The 21,667-nt window shown below is 33.7% G+C and overlaps 1 protein-coding gene across 1 annotated transcript; it reads right to left on the bottom strand.

Moving 5' to 3' along the window:
- Positions 1-19,734: 19,734 nt before the first annotated feature.
- On the bottom strand, positions 19,735-21,632 carry LOC149236405 (polygalacturonase QRT2-like). The gene is made up of 5 exons (XM_089368892.1): positions 21,491-21,632; positions 21,215-21,296; positions 21,022-21,130; positions 20,774-20,890; positions 19,735-20,156 (listed from the first exon to the last, which is right to left on the bottom strand). Exons 1-5 carry the CDS (start codon positions 21,630-21,632, stop codon positions 19,929-19,931), a joined length of 678 nt encoding a protein of 225 aa, XP_089225018.1. The 3' UTR covers positions 19,735-19,928.
- Positions 21,633-21,667: the final 35 nt, after the last annotated feature.

The following is a 21,667-nucleotide window of genomic DNA, read 5'->3' on the forward strand; positions in this document are numbered from 1 at the left end:
AACCCACAAGGCTTTAAACCCTTGCTTTGGATTCTAGTAACATGTCTTGAAGATATAAAAAAATGGCACTGTTGCATGACCATCAACATATTGTAAAGTTTCATTTTCCATCATCTAAAAAAAAAATTGATCACTCATTTGCACATAGTATCTTAGCAAACATACAACATCCTCATTATATAGTAAGCATCTCCACTCTTCACATAACACACAACACAGTTCCCACAAAATCTCCCAACATTCAGATAATCAACGTATATGATTCGATCTAACTAGATACACAACCATTGTTTTGTCTCATCCAGCTACATGTAAGCTCACTTCACATGGCTCACATAATATTACTCAATTTTTATTTGCATCTACATATACATTCAATGCACTTGTTCAAAAAAAAAATAGCTTGATTTTATCCGACGCAGCATTAACATGGTCGACCCAACACTAAAAGTTGAATAAATGGTTGGAATGTACAATCACATTGGCTGGCATAGTCAATGGACTAGTTAAAGTACCTTCCTTTTAGGCTTGTATTCATCCTCGCACCTGGATCAAAACATCTACCATGCTTAGTATCAATTGTCTTCAACTCACCAACATCTACATAGCAATCATGCCTTGCACTGTCCTCCACACATCTCTAAGAAGTGAGTCACAAACCACATTCACAATAGCCAAACTGAACTCCAACCTCACAAGCCTCATTATGGCTCTGCTACCAACTCATAAATGGAATACCAAATATGAGATAGGTTGCAACTCACTAGTGAGACAATCACTCACTCAAGAGGATACACCACTCAACAGTCTGTTAGGGTCCAACCCTAACCCCTTTATTTATGCAATAAGCCCAACGGGCCAAGTCATAATCATTGTTAGTTAGAGAGTAAATAATACCCACATTAATAATTGTGATTGGTTGACCCACATTAGAGAAAAGGGACCACAGTTAGTTGTAAATGGGCCATAGTTAATAAAATAAAGTGATTAACCTGAGTTATGCAAGGGACCACTAGCAGTTAGGGTTTTAGATGTCATTTAGCTATAAATATTCTTAGTTAGTAAAGGAAAGACCATCGATTCTTATTGTAAATGAGCTCTACTCTGATGGAGGTTGCCACCTTAAAGAGGCAAGCAAACATTGAATCTATTTATGAATAATAAAATACTTGTTGTTTTTATCATTTTATTCTGTGTTATGGGCTATATTTTTTCACATTTATGGTATTGTGGCATTTCTTGCAGGTCGAGAGCATAACAAGTAGTATCAGAGTACTTTCCAAGGCCAGTTGTACCTTCAATTTTTGCAGATCTTCTTTTAGCCTAGAGACATGTTCCAGCATCTTTAAACCATGGGATTTGTCATTAAGCACATAAACCTACGGATTTGGGGAGGCATGCATACAGGAAATACAAGAGGTGGTCACGCTATTTATACTTCCTTGTAACCACTATGGGTACCCCTTCGAGTAGTAGCGCATTAGATGGGACCGCGAACGGACTAAACTTCCACGTATTGGGTATACCGGAAGCCCCCTAGGCTCACCTGAAACCTAGCCTTCAATCAGTTGTCGGCCATTTTTCTCCTATAGTACACTTAGAACATCACTCGAGGAAATTACACGCACATACTATAGTGTAGTCAGGTAGTACAGCTAAGGGTATAGTTGATCCTCCTTAGTTAGTGCCCTAAAATATAGGGCCGAGAACTATTGTCAGACCCCTCTGTATTTTACGATCTGTAGCCCCTGGCACACCTTTGTGACCATAGCTTCCTCTGCTATCTGAAGAGAGCCCACTACGTTATTGTTAAATTATGAGCAACATAAGTCATCATTAGTCAAATATTAGTACTGTATATCAAGTTATGATATTAGCTGTGGTAAACATAGTTTAGTTTCTGCATCTAAAATCTCTCGGAAAATTTATTGAACCCAATGTTACATGTAGCAATGAAAGGAGATGCATTGGGAGAACTCCTTTGTAACCGATATATTCCTATAGGAAGGTCTACATCAAATGGGAAGGCCTTGGGAGCCTGTAAATTCAAAAAGAACTACCAGTGAATGAGGAAATAACATTACAAGATGCAGTCATACACCATGGACGATGTAAATTTAAGGTGGGGAGTATGTAACACCACTCCCTTGTGTGTAAAACTTTTCAAACCTAAGTTGGGAAAAGTTATGTTTGATGTGTAACAAGAAAAGTAAATACTTTATGAAATAAATAAAATAATTAATCACTTGGAAAAGAAAGACACCAAGAGATGAGATTCTTGCCAAATCCCATTGGTGAATGGGAAGGAATAATTGTTTCATGGTAAAGCTTCTAAATTAAATTCTAGATAAGATGGATGGATTGGAGATAAGTATATATTGAGAAAAACATAAAATATTTGGGGGAGAGAAAGGCAAGCTTTTATGAGGAAAAGCCTTGTGGGAGAGAAAGGTGATATTTTCTGAGAAAAACCTAGGTAAATGGATAAAAAATATCCATAAAAGTGGGATGCCACTAATGGAAACATATCATGAAAGAGGGTATTAAATACCCCTTGAAGAGATCAACAGGAGGCAGTGGATCCATGGCAAGAATTCTCGGCTCGGGGGTGAACTAGTGGAAGACAGTTCTAGGTTGGGTGGCAGTGCTCGGTTCTTCCCAAGTGACATCCTTTCAGATAATTTGGTTGCATGGGATTTTTTTATGTTGACTCTTACTCTCTATATTGTCAATTCTGAAGTATACAAGAGAAATGTCTTAGGTTTTTCTTACATATAAAATGATTGAATAAGGTACATATGACTACTATGAATGAGTATATTTTCCTATGTTATTTGTGAGCATGAGTTGATTATATATGAGTGCATGTGTCAGCCATTGCATATAAATTCAATCATAGTTAAGTTTAGTAAAGAAACATAATATGTGGATCTTATGCATTACTGGTGTTATCCCGTCTTTTGTTTAAGATAGTGAATAATCGTGCTTGAGTCAGCTATGTAAATTGGGTAACTCTGGTTAAGGCTCAAGCGTATAAGCTATTGTTCATGTTATTTATGCTATGCATTATGCCTCCAATGCTACTCTTTTAATTAATTGTGCATAATACCAAAGGTATATAGCAATACATTCGACTATGGAAGTAGGACCATGATCATGTTATGGGCAATCCCAGCTATAGAATATTTATGATAAAGTTTCCATTTGCATTGGTGCTGATTTAGCAAAGGAAGGAGGTCTGTATGCATAATCTTATCCAGTTGAATGCCAATGATTTATTGTTGCTCCGAATCGTAATACATCCATACGGTTCGATTTGAATGCTTTTATTAAGGTTGTATTTATTGAACCTAAGAGTCCACATCATGAATCTAGTAAAGCCTCAAAGGAGTTGTAGTGTGATACCTCAGGGGTGTGGCTCATTTCTTTGATGTGGTTAGAATTTGAAGAATATGAGTATAGAGTATTATAAACATTTGTTCATGTAATATTTGTGATGACTAATTGAATCTAACCAAAAAAAATTTAACGAATGAGAGCCTAGTAGGAAATTGTCAAATTGGGCTAAGGGGGTATGTGACAAATGTTATCGGAGCATTAAGTGGCCTATGGGTCACCACACCTCTACAAGGTAGGTCCTAATGAAGGGTTCAGTTATAATTTTCTAAAAGAAAAATATTCTAGAATCCATGCATGTTGAAATCAAGCCTCGAAACAATTTATTTGAGGAAGATTTTGTACTAGGAACATATATAATATAGTATATATTGTATATATATTGATTACTTTAAATTAAAGGACTAAGGTTGTTTGAAATAAGATATATTTGATTGAAGAGTGAAGTCCCCTATGTTACTTGGCAATCATATAACTAATTGTGTTTCTGATTGCATAAAGGGGATCAACTTAAAACAAAAGTAGTCCATCAATATAGTGTCAAAGTGTTATAAGGAGTATGTGCATGGTTCAGATTGAAGACACAGTGATATCTTATATGGAGTGGATTATATGTGAATGATGGGTCATAAGATAAAACATGGGTAGGATAAAACTTAACACCCTGTTAGTTAGTGAAGGTTAATTTAATCTTATGCTTAGCGGCTTGTAACAATAAATGTAACAAACATTCAACTTCACCGAGTAGGTACATTAACCAAAGGGGTAAATTTATTGACTTGTTGACCTTCTCTCCGATGTGAAAATTTTATTATGTTTTGAGGTCGTTGATTGTGGTCATATATATGGCTGAGGGCTAGCAACATATCTCCTCGATATAGAGAAATAATAACACCATAATAGTACCTGTACTCTTTTCCTATTGATTGTGCATAGAGTGACACCTTCGATCAAGTTCGACAGTCATTCAAACTATAACGAGAAACTCAACCTACAAAATGTTATACACATATAAGTACTACTAACAGTAACCCACATGTTGCTTCTTAAATTGTTTTAGGCACATCATTTCCATGCAAGTTGGTTATTTATTTCTAATTTCAGAAGGTTATAATGGATAAAACATTCTTTGTAAATGAAATGGAATTTCATTTAAAAAAGATAGTTGTTTCTTGAAGGATCACAATAAAAAATTGGCGTTGCGACAAAGGCAGTTGCCATCACCATCTTGAACAATAATTAGCCACCCGTAAAATCAATTATGAATATTAAGGTAATCATAATCGTCTCCCAAGACTGGCTTACCTGTAAACATCAATTAAATAACTTTACCATGGTAGATTTACTGTAAACATGATGTTTACAGTATTTAATAACCTCTCCAAAGTTGTAGATTGTAGATATTGATACTTAGCACGTTCTGCAGTTAGCTCATGGTAAATTAATTCCCATTGATCGTTGATGGAAAATTCTCATTCCTCCCTCAAGTGGATGCAAAATGAGAAAAAATAAAAATATCTCCTTGTCGACTGTCGATGCCACTTTTCTGTTTGCCTTATCTGCCGACTTGGAAACATTAGATTAATGAGTGAGCTTCTACAAAAGTATTTGTTCCTTTGGGATAATGGTGATCTTTCTAGTTTCCTCCATAGAAGATTTCAATTGGATAATGCTTATCAATGAAATTACGAACCACAGTTGCATTCTATGAAGAGATTCTAATTTAGAAAAGAATTTAATTGAATACTTACACCGTATTACGATGTGGGTAATTTGGAAACCAAGGGTGATGCCTATTTGTTATCACGAGATAGTGTAGTCAGTGGATAAATCTTGACGATTATCCTTATCGAACTGATTTTGCACATCTAACATGCCTCGACCTTCATATATAATGAGATCTAGAGCCCGGTGAAGTATCAATATGACCATTTTATGTTTTATGGAATTATGGCAAGTCTAGAGTTGAATACATGCAAAGAAACAACTGATCCCTTGCCCTTCTATATCCTTATCTGTGTGTAGAGTCAGTGACCATGTTGAATATAAGCGTTCTTAGGAGTTGACGGAGTTGTGCACTGTTGTTTGGCATCCCCATTATACGTTGATTTTCTTGATTCTTTTGGTGAGGATGACAAAATTGTGTATGGTTGCTACAAGAAGATTCAATGGCCGAGTCTATGTCTTTAATTGTGGATAAAATTTACTGGTAGAATTGTTTTCATTGCATCCACCACTCATGTGAACACTTTTAGTCGAAATAAATCTAAGTTACTTATGATACACATGTTGAATTGATAGGTTCCACTAAATATTTCAACATATTCTCCTTGTCTCAATGCTAGAGTACTTTGGTAGCATGCAATTGATGGCACTATCTCAAAGGTTAGAAATGGGAATCTAGGAGTGAGAGTTAAAAATGTTTGGAGGAGAAAACTCTAAAGGCTACAATGAAACAAATAATTCTGATGGAGTAAAAAGGAAGGCAAGGAAATATCAAACAACTAACATGATCATTTAATAGTCCGGGATACATAACTGCCCACCTCTGAACAATAATCGTTCCTGCAAATTATAGTCTAACCATGGGCTTGCATTCCTCAACACGGGATTTTGGCAGGCTTCAAAAGCTTCTTTGAAATCTATGTCGGTTTGGTACAAATCCTTCAGATGTTCGAATCCCATCACCTGTATGCTACTTTCTTGTAAGAGCAAAGCTCTTCTGCTCAAGGCATCTGCCACTTTATTGGCTTGCCCACTTATGTATTTTAACACGAAAGTGAAACTCTGCAAGTATTCTACCCATTTGGCGTGCTTATGGTTTAACTTGTGCTGCTCCATTACATATTGTAACGCCGAATTATCAGAAAATAATATGAACTCATTGCCCAGCAGGTAGTGCCTCCAATGTTTTAAAGCTTGGACCACGGCATAAGATTCCTTGTCACACGAGGAGTATTTCTGTCGGCTCTCATTTAATTTTTCACTAAAGAATGCCACTGGTCTGTCTTCCTGACTGAGCACAGCGCCAATAGCTGTTCCGCGTCACACCGAACTTGAAAGAGTTTATTAAAATCGAGCAGCCTCAAGATTGGCCTCTACGTAATCTTCCACTTCAAGAGCTGAAAACTGTCTTCTGCCACCCTGGTCCAACAAAAAGGTTGACTGGCCTTTTTGATGGTCTCTAGCATCGGTGCGCAGATTTCGCTGAAATTCCTAATAAATTTCCGATAAAAACTTGCCAGTCCGTGAAAGCTACGTACCTCAAATAAGCTCTTCGGTGACCAGCTCCTTCTGTAGGAAAGTGCATTTATGATTGCTGCAATCTTTTCTGGGTCCATTTTCAATTCATTTTCTACAACTACAAACCCTGGATACACCAGCTCCTTCTGTAGGAAAGTGCATTTCTTTAAGTTTATCAGCAGTTTGTTCTGCTGTAACTTCTCTAACACCCTTTGAACATGTTGAAGATGTTCTCCTTTTGTTCTGCTGAAAATCAAGATATCATCAAGGTAAACTATCACAAACTTGCCAATAAATTCCTTTAACATCTCATTCATCAATCTCATAAAAGTACTAGGAGCGTTGCTTAATCCAAATGGCATGACTAGCCATTCGTATAGCCCTTCGTTGGTCTTGAAAGTTGTCTTCCACTCATCTCCTTCTCTATTCCTGATCTGATGATATCCACTCTTCAGATCAATCTTTGTGAAATAAGCTGCCCCGCTAAGACAATCCATCATGTCATCCATTCTGGGTAGGGGAAATCTATACCGAATAGTGATTTTATTAATAGCTCGCGAATCTGTACACATTCGCCATTCTCCACCCTTCTTGGGTGCGAGTACTGTTGGTGCCGCACAAGGGCTCAAACTTTCTCTAATCAGTCCCTTATCCAACAACTTCTGCACTTGTTTACGAATCTCTTCATTATCTTTCGGGCTCATTCTATATGCTGCCTTATTCGGTAGGCTTGATCCAGGTATAAAATCGATATGGTGGCTAATGCTCCTCTTGGGAGGAAACTTATCTGGTAGATTGTCAACTACAATGTCTTTAAATTCTTTTAACAGCTCCTGAATCTCTGCAGGAAATTCTGACTTTTCTTTGTTCAACAACATCGTTTTTGTCCTCCTTACAATCGCATAATTGACCTCATTTTCCTCAATCTGCTTCACAAACTATTTTCCTCCTATTAACAATGCTTTTGTTCCACTTGGTTCTGCTGCATCCTCCTCTTTGATGGGTACAAGCGTATGTTTGATCCCATCTTTCACAAATTTATAACAATTCGTCTTCCCATCGTGCATCACCTTCCGATCATACTACCACGGTCTCCCTAGCAGTATATGGCATACGTCCATTGGCATAATATCACAGACCACCGTGTCTTGGTATTTGCCAATGTGAAATTCAACCTCGCATTGTTCATCAACTAATAGTTGGTGGCCTTTCTGTAGCCACGACACCTTGTAAGGTATGGGATTCATAAGCCGCTTCAATCCCAGCTTTTCCACCATTTCGGTGGCAACTAAATTGTCCGTACTTCCGCTGTCTATGATCAATTTACAACACTTTCCGTGTGATTTGCAAACTGTTCGAAACAACGCCTTTCGCTAGGTCTGTTCAGCCATCTCCTTGGCTGGCTTCAACAATACTTTGTTCAAAACTAAAGCATCTCCTGTTTCTGCCACGTTTTCTATCTCCCGGGGCTGTGCTTCAGCTTCCTCAGGCTGCGCAACAAATGCTCCCCTCTAGCCAGCGTGTTCAGCTTCCGGGCATTTGAAGGATCTGTGCCCCCATTTATGGCACCTGTAGCACTGGACATTAGTCCCCCTTCCGCGACCATTTCCTCTTCCCCGCTGATATGGCCGACCTCCTCTGGTGCTATCTCCCTTCTCTGTTGTCCCTGAAGCTCTGGAACTGCTACCTTCTTCACTGTTAGTGGCAGTTCTCCCTCTGCCGTAGGACTGTCCTCGTCCTCTGCCATTTCCTAGTCCTCTCCTATTATTTTGTTTCCTGTTAATTTTCTCTTCAGCCTTTACAGCACTCTGAAAGGCCTCTTCTATATTTCGTGGAGAGAGAATATTGATCTCTTCTAGTATTTCCAGTCTCAAGCCATTCACGTACCTCGCTATTTTTTTTGGAGTATCATCCGTATAACCAGCCCGCAAATTTACACGATAAAACTCCTCTGTGTACTCCTTCACAGTCATACCTTTCTGCCTTAAATTCTGCACTCGTGGATAAAGTTCGACCTGATAGTCTTTAGGCAAAAATCTGCCCTTCAATTTTGCCACCATCCTTGGCCACTTTCTTATTGGTAGCTTGTTCATTCGTCTCCTGTCTGCTTGGACACTATCCCACCATAAGGCGGCGTGTCGTTTTAACTTAGTCGCATCAAATCTAACTCTTTTGTCCTCACTGTTCTCTTCATTTTTAAAATACTTATCTAACTCACTTACCCAATCCAGCAAAACATTCGCGGACAGACTGCCATCATAGTTAGGGATCTCAGGTTTGGGTTTGCTGCTAGCTAACAATACCGATCTCAACAGTCTTAACTCTAGGGCTTCTTCCTCTGACCCATCTGTAGCAGTTGCTGCCTCTTCTTCACTATCATCCGCAAGTTCTGGGTCTCTTCGCCTACCTGCCTCTACTGCTTCCAAGCGAGCAGTAAGGATTCTCAACTGTTCTCTCAAGCCCTCGTCTGCTACTCTGCATGCACCTCTTCCACGTCCTCGTCTTTGTACTTCCATCTTCCTCTGTTTCCTTAAAATTATGCTCTGATACCACTTCATGGGGCTAGCCCACGTGGTCCTGTCGTCAATGCGCTGATGATGTTATGTACCAGCAATGAATATAATAATAAAAGGGATTTCAGATATATGTGTTGGTTGATTTTTAATCTGTGTTGAATTGATTAGAGTTACGCTGATTGTACCCTGGTTGCTTGCCTGATGGACATCTGTCCCTCCTCGGGATTCTACAAACCCGCCTTGGTTTGGGGTTTTACACCTTCGCGCTCATTTGGTTCTCGTTGTTTCTCCCGGTCATTTGCTCTGCGAGCTCTCGGCGATCCCTTGCAGCTTCTGTGGTTTTCTTTGTATTTTCCTGAGGCTTGTTTGCCTGATTCACTGAGTTATGTGCTCCTGGTTGCCTTCTCGGTCTCCATTGTTTCGAACTCGGCCTGGAATTCTTCTGTTCGCCTAGCAATTCCTTGAAACCCTGGTAAGGTTTGCGTTATTATATTTTTCTGTGTTTATGTTCTCTGTCACTGTGTGTTTTGGAATCTGCCCTAGTGGGTCTCTGCCTCTGCGCGTCTTTTATCGGTTGTTGTCTGTGTTTCACGAGGGTTTACAGTTAATTGATGGCTGCATGGTTCTTGGTGACATCCTCTTCAGCGATGGTTCGTTCCCTCACAAATTCGACAGGGTTATGGTGGCGTTCTCTGTTGGTTCCTCCGCCAACTCGCTTGGTAAGTCACTGTTCCATGCTAGACTTTTACGGACCTCTTCTTCCTGAGTCTAATATCTTGGCTCCTTTGTGAGCAGGAGCGCCTTTCGAGGTGAAGATGCGACTATGTCTTGCCTGTCAGGTAACAATACACTATTTTTTTATTCAGTCATTCCACTTCAGTTCTCTGGATTTATCTCTTGGAACCTAATCTCGTTTTGTTTGTCTTCTTACAGGTGGAGCCGCTCGATGGTCTCGGTGCTTGGACTTTCAGTTGCCCCGAACAAAATACGGGTAGCATCGCTCTGTTGTTGTGGTTTGCTTGTCTTGGTTTTTTTACGACTTGTAGGGTTGGTCTGTTCTTGTTGGCCTTGAGCCGCTGTCTGTTCTCGGTTCTCTGCTTATTAGTCTTTGTCGTTGATTATGGAAACGAGTTAGGGTCTTATGGGGTTGGATTCTGTCTGTAGTTGGTTTAGTTCCCACGTCTGCGAACTGGGTTTGGTCTTTTACTTTTGAACAAAAATGTGAACATATAATGGACTTTGGATGACTGTATTTTGTAACTCTATGAATTCTGTGCTGGAATAAATTTGGATTGAGTAAATTCACATACCTGTTATGGTTATGTAATGCCTGATTATTTTGGTTGTGCTACTTGTAACTGTACGCTGTTACCTTTCGTCCGACTTGACTATCTTCTTCTTCTAGTTCAGAACCTGTAGCAGTATATTGACAGTATTCACATGATAAAATAATGACAAATGTTACACAGCATTGAGGACGCTGTAGGATTATGTGTGCACAGAACAATAATTATATTTCTTTCTCTGTTAATTTCTTACATAGTCGAACCTTGTAATGTGACTGTTTCCCTCCTTTAATAGCACTGTTTTCAAAAGGTTTTAACTACTGTTGGTTTGTTTGGTTGGTTACATCAGTTGTTCCTTATGTGGAAGTTTTCATAGTTGGCTAGTACATTTTCTTTTCATGCTTTTACAACAGTAATATAACTGTCTGGAAACAACAACTTTAACTAATTACTACTGCTCCTAATTAAAAGTCATTACATTAATCTTAGGCAACTTTAATTTAAAAAAAAAAAGTAAAATAATTAAAAAAAAACAAATACTATCCATCCAACGAACTGTTTTCTCCATCCTCTTCAGAAACCATGTCAACCTTGCTTCTATCTTTGCCTTGTCAGCCAGATGCTCCTGCATCATTGGGATATACAAAGACATATTTGGACCGCATTTTACAATAAATCATGTGATTCACGCAATTATTTAGCCATTAAAATATTTTAAGAATTCAATGCACATGAAGTCCTTTAAGAATTCAATGTTCAAAACACTTACTCTTCTATGCATGAAATTCCATTGAAGTTATCCAAAGAAAATAATCTCAAACCCTTTATCATATGATTTTTTTTATGCAAATAAATTTCACTCTTATTTTTTTGAATGCATGGTTGGAATCCCTCCTCCTTCTCTCTTGGCTCCATTCTACATGTATTCTGTCGTTCTCATATTTTCCTATAGGCTTACAATACGTAGAATTGAAAAAATGAAATAGCTTTTCTAAATCCTAAAATCATTTCATAACTCACTCCATAAATCATATTTTTCCTAAATCCTAAAATCACTCCATAAATTATCTAGAAGTCACTCCATAAATCATATTTTCCTAAATTCTAGAATCCCTCAATAAATCATCCATAAATCTCTCATGCTTTTCTTTTGAAGGTATATTTCTTTTGCCTTATGACCAAAATATCACTTTTCCATAGCTTTTCTAAAACTATTACTCATTATTTCCTAAAATCACTCCATAAATTATCTACAAGTCACTCCATAAATCATATTTTCATAAATTCTAGAATCATGCTTTTCTGTTGAAGGTATATTTTCTTTTGCCTTATGATATCACTTCTCCATAGCTTTTCTAAAACTATTACTTATTATTTCTAAAACTCATAAAATATATCAACTTAGAAATATAATTTATTTAGATAGAAGAATATAAATTCTTGTAAATAAAAGAATTAAGAATTAATTCTTGTAATATTCTTATAATTAAGAATTACAAAAATATTCAACATGTGATATTAATATAACAATCAATAATATTTAATTATTCCACGGCCCTCATTTTAGGAGAGTTTTTATGGGAGCTTATGCCAAGGATATTACAGCAATAATGTTGAATTGATTGCTCTCTGGTTTTCTCAGAGCCGTAAAAATTATTCAAATTATGGGAGATTCTAAATTTGTGATTGATTAGGAAAATTATAGAAATAAGGTCAACAACATCAATATTGAGACCAACTTACATGACATTCAATACGTATTGCACCCCTGGAATGGATTTGGTATTGCCATATTCTTCATGAACTTAATGAGGAAGTTAATGTCTTGTCTAAAGAATATATCTTGTTACAAAGTGAGATTGCTTGCCTTTAAGAGTTTAATGGAGTCAAGATAGAGTCCATGGAGATGAAGCTTTGATATCTTATAACTTTTATCGATATAGAAGTACACGACTTTTCAGTTTTATGTATTTTTGAATTAAAAAATTAAGCATAAGCATATTGTCAGTCTGATAATATGTTTTGCTACTGATAATAAACTTAAGGAAGACCACTTTAAAACTTCTAAGATTCAAATGATAAACTTAATAAAATACGAAGAGTTTTAGACAAGATAAGAGGAATAAACTACAGAATTAAATATTTGAACTGTACAAGTTACGGAATTTCTAATTATGCTTAAAAAGAAATATTTCACATTGCGTAGATTCTACTTGCGCTTATTTAATGACCGAATCAATAAACAATATACTAAGTGGTAATAATGATATTAATGATTCACTTTGGATCCATCCTGACAGCCATCATTGTATTTATGCTTAAAAGAAATATTTAATCACATAATTAATAATGAACAATATGCCAAGCGATAATAATGCTTTACTTTACGGTGATAGCTATTACTATAATCTCTGGACGTTCGCATGTGCCACTACCATGAACCTGGATAAGTTGGGGATTGAACTTGCGAATTCATACGAGAAATGTCTTTATAGAACACCTTGTTACCAACTAGTTTACACTCCAGACTTGTTGACATCATTATTGTTAAATTCATAGTACAACATGTAAATGTTGATACAATTATTGTTAGATTGGTAATAGAATATGTCATGCCTTTAAAGAATATGTAATGGTTTGTGGAAACAAACCTTTAACATTTTGGAATTTCCATTCTGGGAACTAAAATAAAATATCTTATAGCAATCATCCGCATAGTTCGATGAGAGTGTTCCACCTTAAAAAGTGATTCCATTTAATAAGAAATAACGCTATTTCTGAAATGCACAATCTTACAGATCAACTACTGTGCCTGTTTCTGAAATGTACCACGCAATCACCATGCGCATTCATTTTTTATATTATGAAAGGATTTGGACAATTCGCACTTCTAAAATAAATTCTCCTTCTTTTCCGGTCCTAATGAGTGACTCGTTGACTCTAAGCAGGAGTTGAGAAGTTTTGAACGAATTCAAATCAAAATTTCAAAGGTTGGAAATATTATAAATCTTTTTTGGCTTGAAAACAAGTCTTATAACCAATACTTGTTTTTAAAAAATTTTGGTATTTGCAAATATTTTTTTTTGAGAACATGAAAACAGATTTTTCACCATAAAAATGAGTCTCGTCACCAATTTTTACTTTTAATTTTTCTGATATTTGTAAATAAATCTCTTTTTAGCCAATATGAAAACAAGTTTCTTCACCAATTCCTGTTTCTATTTCTTTTGGCATTTTGAAATTAACGTCCCCGAGGTCTTTAGATAGTGAGTTTCCGCATTTACCTAAACTGTTTTTCTTAGTCCGCCGAGTCGTGGATCACCACCAAACATGGGAACTAATTAGCAGACTTTCATGGAAAATACAAACACCCGATTTTCTTAGACTGCGCCCGGTTCCTGATAGTGCGCTGTAATCGTGTCAACTCTGAAATGAATGCAATTTTTGTATTTTACGTCTCTTTGAAACCGAGCAATCAAATTCGGCATCGAATCTGTTTTCAAAGTGGTAAACCCAACTTCTAAAATTCCTCCGTCCACGCATGCCACGCTGTGTGCCACCATCAGTTCACGTCAACTCACATTTTTCCACACAATCAAACATTCATCCGTCCACGCATACCACGCTCTGTGGGCCAGCGTCAGTTCACGTCAACTCACATTTTTCCACACAATCAAACATTTCCTTTGTCAAAAGGTAAATTTGCCCAAGAATATGTGATAAATTGATTTTAGTATTTATTTATTTTGTGATTTGATAGGGCAATGAAAAAATCAAATAAATAATTATGTTCATTTTAAAAATGAATAAATATAAGTTTATCTAATTTATTAGGTATGGGTAAAAAATTTTATTATTTAATAAAAATAATATATATTTAAAAATTAAATAATAATAAATTTATATAACATTTTAATCTGAGAAATTCCAATTTAATATATATATTTTGAGAGTAAAAAGAAAGGCTACATAGTAGGGCTTAGTTTTAAACCTAATTTAATTAAACTAAAAAATAATAAAAATAAAAATTTCATCAAAAAATTAAATAACTAATAAAATAATGTATTGTTAAATGTCATCACAAAAAATAAAAAAATATGATTAACTAATATTCTTTATATGTGTGAGATTTTTTTGTTAAGACATATAAAAAAAAATTAATTAAATTTATTAAAATATGTTTTTAATAAATAATAAGTCTTTTTAAATTTAACATGTGGAGAAAAACTACAATTTATGAAAATGGAAAAATAGAATGTTTTTTTTTTTAAGTTAAATAAAAATGAAATAAAACTAAAAACAAAATTGTAGTAACTAATAAAAATGGAAGTTACTAAACAACCTACAATAAGACCTCAATCAATAACCTTATAAATAAATAAATTTAAATAAAATAAAAAATAAAAATAAAAATAAATTCTCAATGCTAAATTATGGATGGCCTAAATATTTGGCCGAAGACAAACTAATACTTAGTCAAAGGCAAATTAGAATGCTAAATACCAAGTTTGCACGGGGTATAATAAATAAGTGTTCATTGCGATGATATGTTAAAACTATATTAAAAACTTATTAATGTTTATTCTCACTATTAATATAAAAGAATTCCTAACTATATAATTTTATTATTATTATTATTACTATTATTTATCCTTTAGCTTTATCCAATGATAATAGAATAACTAATCACTATTCATTTTCTATATATATATATATATATAAACTTAATTTTCACTTTCAATATTTCCTCCTAAACTAAGGATTGTTGTGATCCCTCTACTAGACTCTCATTGTCAAAGCTTAAGACCCACAAAGGGTGGACTAAAGATATTAAATGCAATATAGGGGTTAAGCAGGGGCATCCCCTATCCCTTACCTTTTTTGGCATTCATATCGATAAGCTTGAGGAGTGTCTCGAAACTGCAGATTGCAAGGGCACCAGGTTTGGTGATATAATCAAAATTCTTCTCCTTTATGCTGACGATATTATTCTTCTTGCAAAAAGCTATGATGACCTATAGAAGCAACTTAAGACTCTTGATGTCTATGACCATTAATACCCACAAGACTAAATTCATGATCATTAAAACAAAAAACACCACCCATGGTAGTTTCACCTATAATAGCCATTGTTTAGAGCAGGTTTCTTTTTACAAATATTTGGGTATTGACTTTCCTCATCAACTCAACTAGAATTATAACATCGAGAAAAGGATTATTGGAGGCTGCAAAGCTTATTATGAGCTTGAAAACAATTGTATTATGAGCTTGAAAAAAATTGTAAGTTGGCTAATCTTTGTGTTTGGAGTAAAAAAAGGTCCCTCTTTGAAACTCTCGTTACCCCTGTTGTCTTATACGAATGCAAAGTTTGGGGTTGTAGTATATCCAGAGAGTCATGGAGAAAGATTGAGATGATTCAAAAGGAATTCATAACCTACAACCTAAATATCAAGGGAAATACTCCCTATCCTATCCTCTTGATCGATGTTGACATGTCCCCCATTCAAAGTATGGTTATGTTCAGATATATGATGTATAAGAAGAAGCTTTACAACATGGAATCTAATAGGCTCCCAAAAATTCCTTCTAACTTTAGTCAAAACTCCCACCTTCGCTTGACTTTAGTCAAAACTCCCACCTTCGCCTCAAGCGTAGGTGGGATAAGGATGCCTAGTCTTGCCTCAACCATTGGGGAATTAAGGAGGAGATCATCATGGGAAGCAAGAACGGTGTCAAAGATACGATTACCTCCAATTTCAAGGACAAGTTGTGGAATGATAAGGGCTTGTAAAGGTAAGATAGGATAAGGAGGGACAAGTTGAGGGCTTGAGGGTAAAAGGAAGCTAAGATACTATAAGGAGGTGATCAACCCCACCTTTGATAACAAGAATTATCTCCTTGTGTTAACAAGTACTAAGAAAAAAATGAACATCACTAGGATAAGAACTAATTCTCATGAGCTTCAAAGTGAGACCGGGTGGTGGTGTACTCCCAAGACTCCCTAAGATGATAGAATCTGCCAGATTTGCGATACTAAGAAGGTGGAAGATGAAAAACACTTCCTTTTAGACTACCTAGCTCTTACTCACATCCGCTCTCAATTCACGAACATCTGCCACACTTCTAAACTTATTGAATTATTAAGCCATCCTAACTATAGCGATATTGGAGCATTTCTTTCTCTTCTTTTTTATCACAAAAACAAGATTTTGAAGAACCACAATTAGATTATTTTTCTTTTCTTGAGGCCAGACATACCACATTGTTCTTAATGGAGGTTCATCAACATCGTCATTATCATTATTATTTAGATTCTCATAACTTAATTCATTTTTTTATATTCTTTTATATTAATAATTTACATTATAAAATAATCATTTTATTCTTTCTATATATAATTTTATTTTTTTATTTTTTTTTTCAATATTTTATTTAGTTATTTATTATTTATTTTTTTTCTAATCCACATGAAAATATGAACTTTGAATTTCATGGTTTACAAACATTTTATGATACAAATATGGTTAATTAAACTTTTTTATAGACATTAATTTTTGTTTGTTTTAAATATATTTATTTTTAAATTAAATTTAAATATTCATATATTTTTACAATGTTATTAATTTTATAAAATATTCCACTCTATATTTCTAGAATTTTATTTATTTATTATAACCAATAGAATATTTATAATTTTTAATTTGAAAACTTTTTATTATTTATCTATTTACTTATTTTTCACAAGTACAACATTGCATATTCCATATGAGGAATATACTTATACCTTCAATATTGTCAACATATGTCCTATCACTTACAAGACAAATTTATAAAATTTAAAACCTATTCGTTTTTTTGACACATTTTCTGACTATATCTAACATCATTTTATAGTTAATAACTCTCTTTTATTTTTTTTTAATTTACAATAAAATATATATCCTTTACTAACCATTTTTTATATGATTTATATTACATGAGAGACAATTTCTTATAAATGCCACTAACAAATAGGATATGACAAATCTCAATAAACATAAACCCACACAACTGAAGAAATAAACTATTTACCAAACTATTCAAATTAAAATTATTTGACTTATATTCATTACACATTTAATTGTTATTTTAATTAAAATTAAAAATAATATTAATTTTTCTTATATTTATATATGAAAAAATATTATATTCTATATAAATAATATGAATTTACTATAATTTTTGTTCTATTTTAAAAATCGGTAATGTAGTTTTTCCATTAAAAATTTTGAAATTAAGATTTCACATTCTTTCGATCATATATATATATATATCTTGTGTTGCACTTTTAGTTTTTAAAGGAATAATATAGCTAATTTTTATATTTTATATAATATTTTTAAATTTAAATTTATTAAATTATTATTTCAAAAAAATATATATATTAAGTTATTAATGAAAATTTTTGGGAAAAGATCATATTGAGAATATTTGGCTGACACGTTTCCAACCAGCCTTTGTAGTTGATCTTCAGGACGAGACTGTGGATAACAGTTTACTCTTAAATAATGATAAATTAATTTTTATTTTATAGTTATGAATGGAATATGTTGATATGATATTGTCATCTTTTCTATATTAGTAAGTGAACTTTCATATATTAACTATTCCAACATTTTCTTTTGTAACCTAGAGGAACCCAGTAGCATACCTATAATAAATTAGTTTTTATTTTATAGTTATGAATGAAATATGTTGATATAATTTTGTTATCTTTTATATATTAATAAATGGAATTTCATATATTAATTATTTTAGCATTTTCTTAATGGAATTTCATATATTAATTATTTTAGTAATTTTTTTGTAACGGAGAGGAATGGAGCAGCTTATTTAGTAAGCTAAGATATGAATAGGGGAATTGGAGCCTATGTCTTTTGAGGTTCAACGATTTCAGATTTCATAGATTAACCAATTGAACTACTCCGGAGACAACTATTTCAACATTTTTAAATTCATATTTACTTTTTATATTTCTTTAAGACAATTATGAATTTACCCTACAAATAATAAATAGCTATATATATATATATATATAGATAGATATATTTAATTATCAAATATCAAATAATAAAATATTAAATAACATAAATGATTAAAATTATTAAATAATAAATAATACAAATTACTATATAAAAAATTATCAAACAACACATGAGCCCAATTAATATTCTCAATATTATGACAACTAATATTCTTAATATTATGACCACTTAATTGGATTATGTTGAATTATCATTTAAATTTGTAAGTTGTAATTAGTAGTATAAAAACACATTTCAGAAAATTGGCGTAAGAAGTGTGAATTTAATCTTTATGTTTTTCTGAGTATTAATTTTGAAGCAAAAAGACATCGAAAATTCAAGTAAGAAAAATAAAAATTATTAAATTAATTAATTTGTGAATTTAATCTTTATGTTTTTCAGAGTATTAATTTTGAAGAGAAAACACCTTGAAAATTCAGGGAAGAAAAATAAAAATTATTAAATTAATTAATTTGGTGTATCACAAATAAATATAGAAAATTAATTATAACATACACAATCACTTTCTGCACTAATAGGTGTTCACTTGGTGAGATAAGTACCAACAAAAATTTTAAATACTAACACTCTACACCAATAAATATTTACTTGGTAAGATAAATAATTATAACATACACAATTACTTGCTCTACTAATTAACACTCTACACTAATAAGTATTTACTTGGTGAGATAAGTATTAGTACTAAGTTTCAAGTACCAATTTAAATAATTTGAAAAATAATAAATAATTCTCTTTCTGAAAATTTCATAATTAATTTATATTTATAACTTTTCTAAAATATATGGTTTTTGATTTTATAATTAAAATAAAAAGATTTAGTCAAATAAAATATAATAATAATTTATATGTGTGGATGTTTTCAATATATTTAAATGCAAATTTATAAAAATGTATAAATTAAATGGTATCAAATTTATATGTGTGGATGTTTTCAATATATTTAAATGCAAATTTATAAAAATGTATAAATTAAATGGTATCAAATATGACTATAAAGTAAGTTGACAAAGACCAAATTTCACAATATTATTTGAAGTTGCCATAGAACAAAAACCCGTATATCTTGTTAAGTTTGGCTAAGATTTATTGTGATGCTTTTGATGTATCTTGTAGGTAGAAAGTAAGTTGAGAAAAAACTAAATTTCACAGTATTATGAAGTTCCCATAGAACAAAAAACAGTATAACTGAATCTTGTTAAGTTCGGCTAAGATTTATTGTGATGCTTTTGAAGTATCTGTACAAAGTAAGTTGACAAAACACCAAATTTCACAGTATTATGAAGTTCCCCTAGAACAAAATCCAATATAACTGAATCTTGTTAAGTTTGGCTATGATTTATTGTGATGCTTTTGAATGAGTCCAAGGGACCGCACAATTTGAAGGAGTCCAAGGGACCGCACTAGTTTTTCAGACAGCTGGGCGGCAAAATAGTCCCCAGAGCCAGTCCCAGAGCATTGACACACACAGACTTTACTTTATTTGCAGTCGTTGAAGTTATCTCAACATTTATCAAAGTAATTCCTGTGCAACCAACTGTCTTGCTGCACGAAAAGTTCACAGCGACATCGGTCGATGACGTTCCCTGTATGTTTCTATACGTGACATCTTGTATTTGCACTGCGGATGGCTGCACACAACAACATGACGCACAGTATTATTGATACCAAACAGTAATACCAAACTTGAAAACCAATTTGTATAAATATTATTGCAGTATAACATAGTTTTTACCTCGATGCATTTAGTGGAGATCATGGAGATCAGATGTCCGGTGAAGTTTATATTATATATAGATATATATTTAAACAATTATTTTATATTACAATAAAATGAAACACAATGGTTTTTTTGAGAATTTGTATTAACTTTGATGGTTGGAATTAGCTACGTTTAGGGTTAGAGGGGTCTCTCTGAGTTGGGTGAGATTTCCGGAATTACCAAATTCCCTGATTACCGATTCTTTACCTAAAGATGAAATTCTATGTAGTTACCAATTACTAACCCGAGTGATAGTATTTAGAAGATAAAATAAATGGGAAATTTATCCTATATTATGTGCGCTTAAACAAGTATTTTGGAATTAATGTTGATGGCAACATCGATCGCAAGCACACATCCACGGACTTCAAAATGATATTTCAACAACGGCGGGAACTAAACTCATATTAAGATGTATTCAGTCTATATATTTTAGTGGGGCATGTTGGGAAAATATGGAAATGCCCAGAATGGTTAGTTGATCACCTGAATTTTACAAGGTGAAGCGGAATCGCAATAGTACTGATCAATGATAATCGGATTTTTAACATTATGAACAACTATGTCTTCAAATATGATATTTCGTGCATAGCCAGAACCGCCCTGTATATTTACAAAAGCATAAATTCTGTTATAACCATCCTAGATAATTCATATTAATATGAATTACGAACTGCAGTTCATTGCCGTATGAATAGAAATAATTAAAGGAGCCATACACCTGTTAAACCAACCTGCCAAGTCTTGATTCTGGCTCCGTTGGATGTTTCGACAAAAGTGATGTTTTGGACTAGAATGTCATCAATTTGGGCTTCTTCTCCATTCTTTCCCAGACTTCCAATACTGCACAAGAGAAGAAGTACAATTCAGATTTCATCTTTACTGATTGTATTTTCTGCAGGATAAGATCCAAAATACTTATGTCACCTGATGCCATGGCCTGGGCCACACTTTATGTTTTTGATATTAATAGTAGATGAGCCCGACGAAATGGAAATGCAATCATCCCCTGATATAGAGTATTTATAATCATAGTTAGCAGAACCCTTTATGTTTATTATGCGTTTGCCAATCTGAACTTTAACTAAGTGAGATAGATATAAGCTAGAAGGATATTGACTGATTTATTATTAAGAAAATGAATCTATGGTAATATGTGAATAAACAAATTAACGCAAACCAGTGAAATCACTAACTTCTAACCTGTCTGGATGACACAGTTGTTTATTTGGGCATTCTTAACTCTTTGTAAATGAATACCATCAGTGTTTGGGCTTTGTTCAGGAGCTTGTATCTGAAGCCCGCTTAATTGGATATCAGAAGAGTCGACCACTACGAGATGCATTCGTTGGCTATTGACAAATTGCAAATTTTTTATCA

The sequence above is a fragment of the Pinus tabuliformis genome, chromosome 8 (assembly GCF_031772625.1).
Source record: "Pinus tabuliformis cultivar Carrire ecotype Pingquan chromosome 8, CPIR1, whole genome shotgun sequence".
NCBI lineage: Eukaryota > Viridiplantae > Streptophyta > Pinopsida > Pinales > Pinaceae > Pinus > Pinus tabuliformis.

What these genes read in the sequence shown, in the direction of transcription:
- LOC149236405 (XM_089368892.1), bottom strand. Translation starts at nt 21,632, where the DNA reads ATGCATCTCGTAGTGGTCGACTCTTCTGATATCCAATTAAGCGGGCTT. An exon ending in CAACTGTGTCATCCAGACAG is followed by an intron (nt 21,297 to 21,490) that starts GTTAGAAGTTAG and finishes ACTCTATATCAG; the next exon opens with GGGATGATTGCATTTCCATT. An exon ending in GGCCCAGGCCATGGCATCAG is followed by an intron (nt 21,131 to 21,214) that starts GTGACATAAGTA and finishes TCTCTTGTGCAG; the next exon opens with TATTGGAAGTCTGGGAAAGA.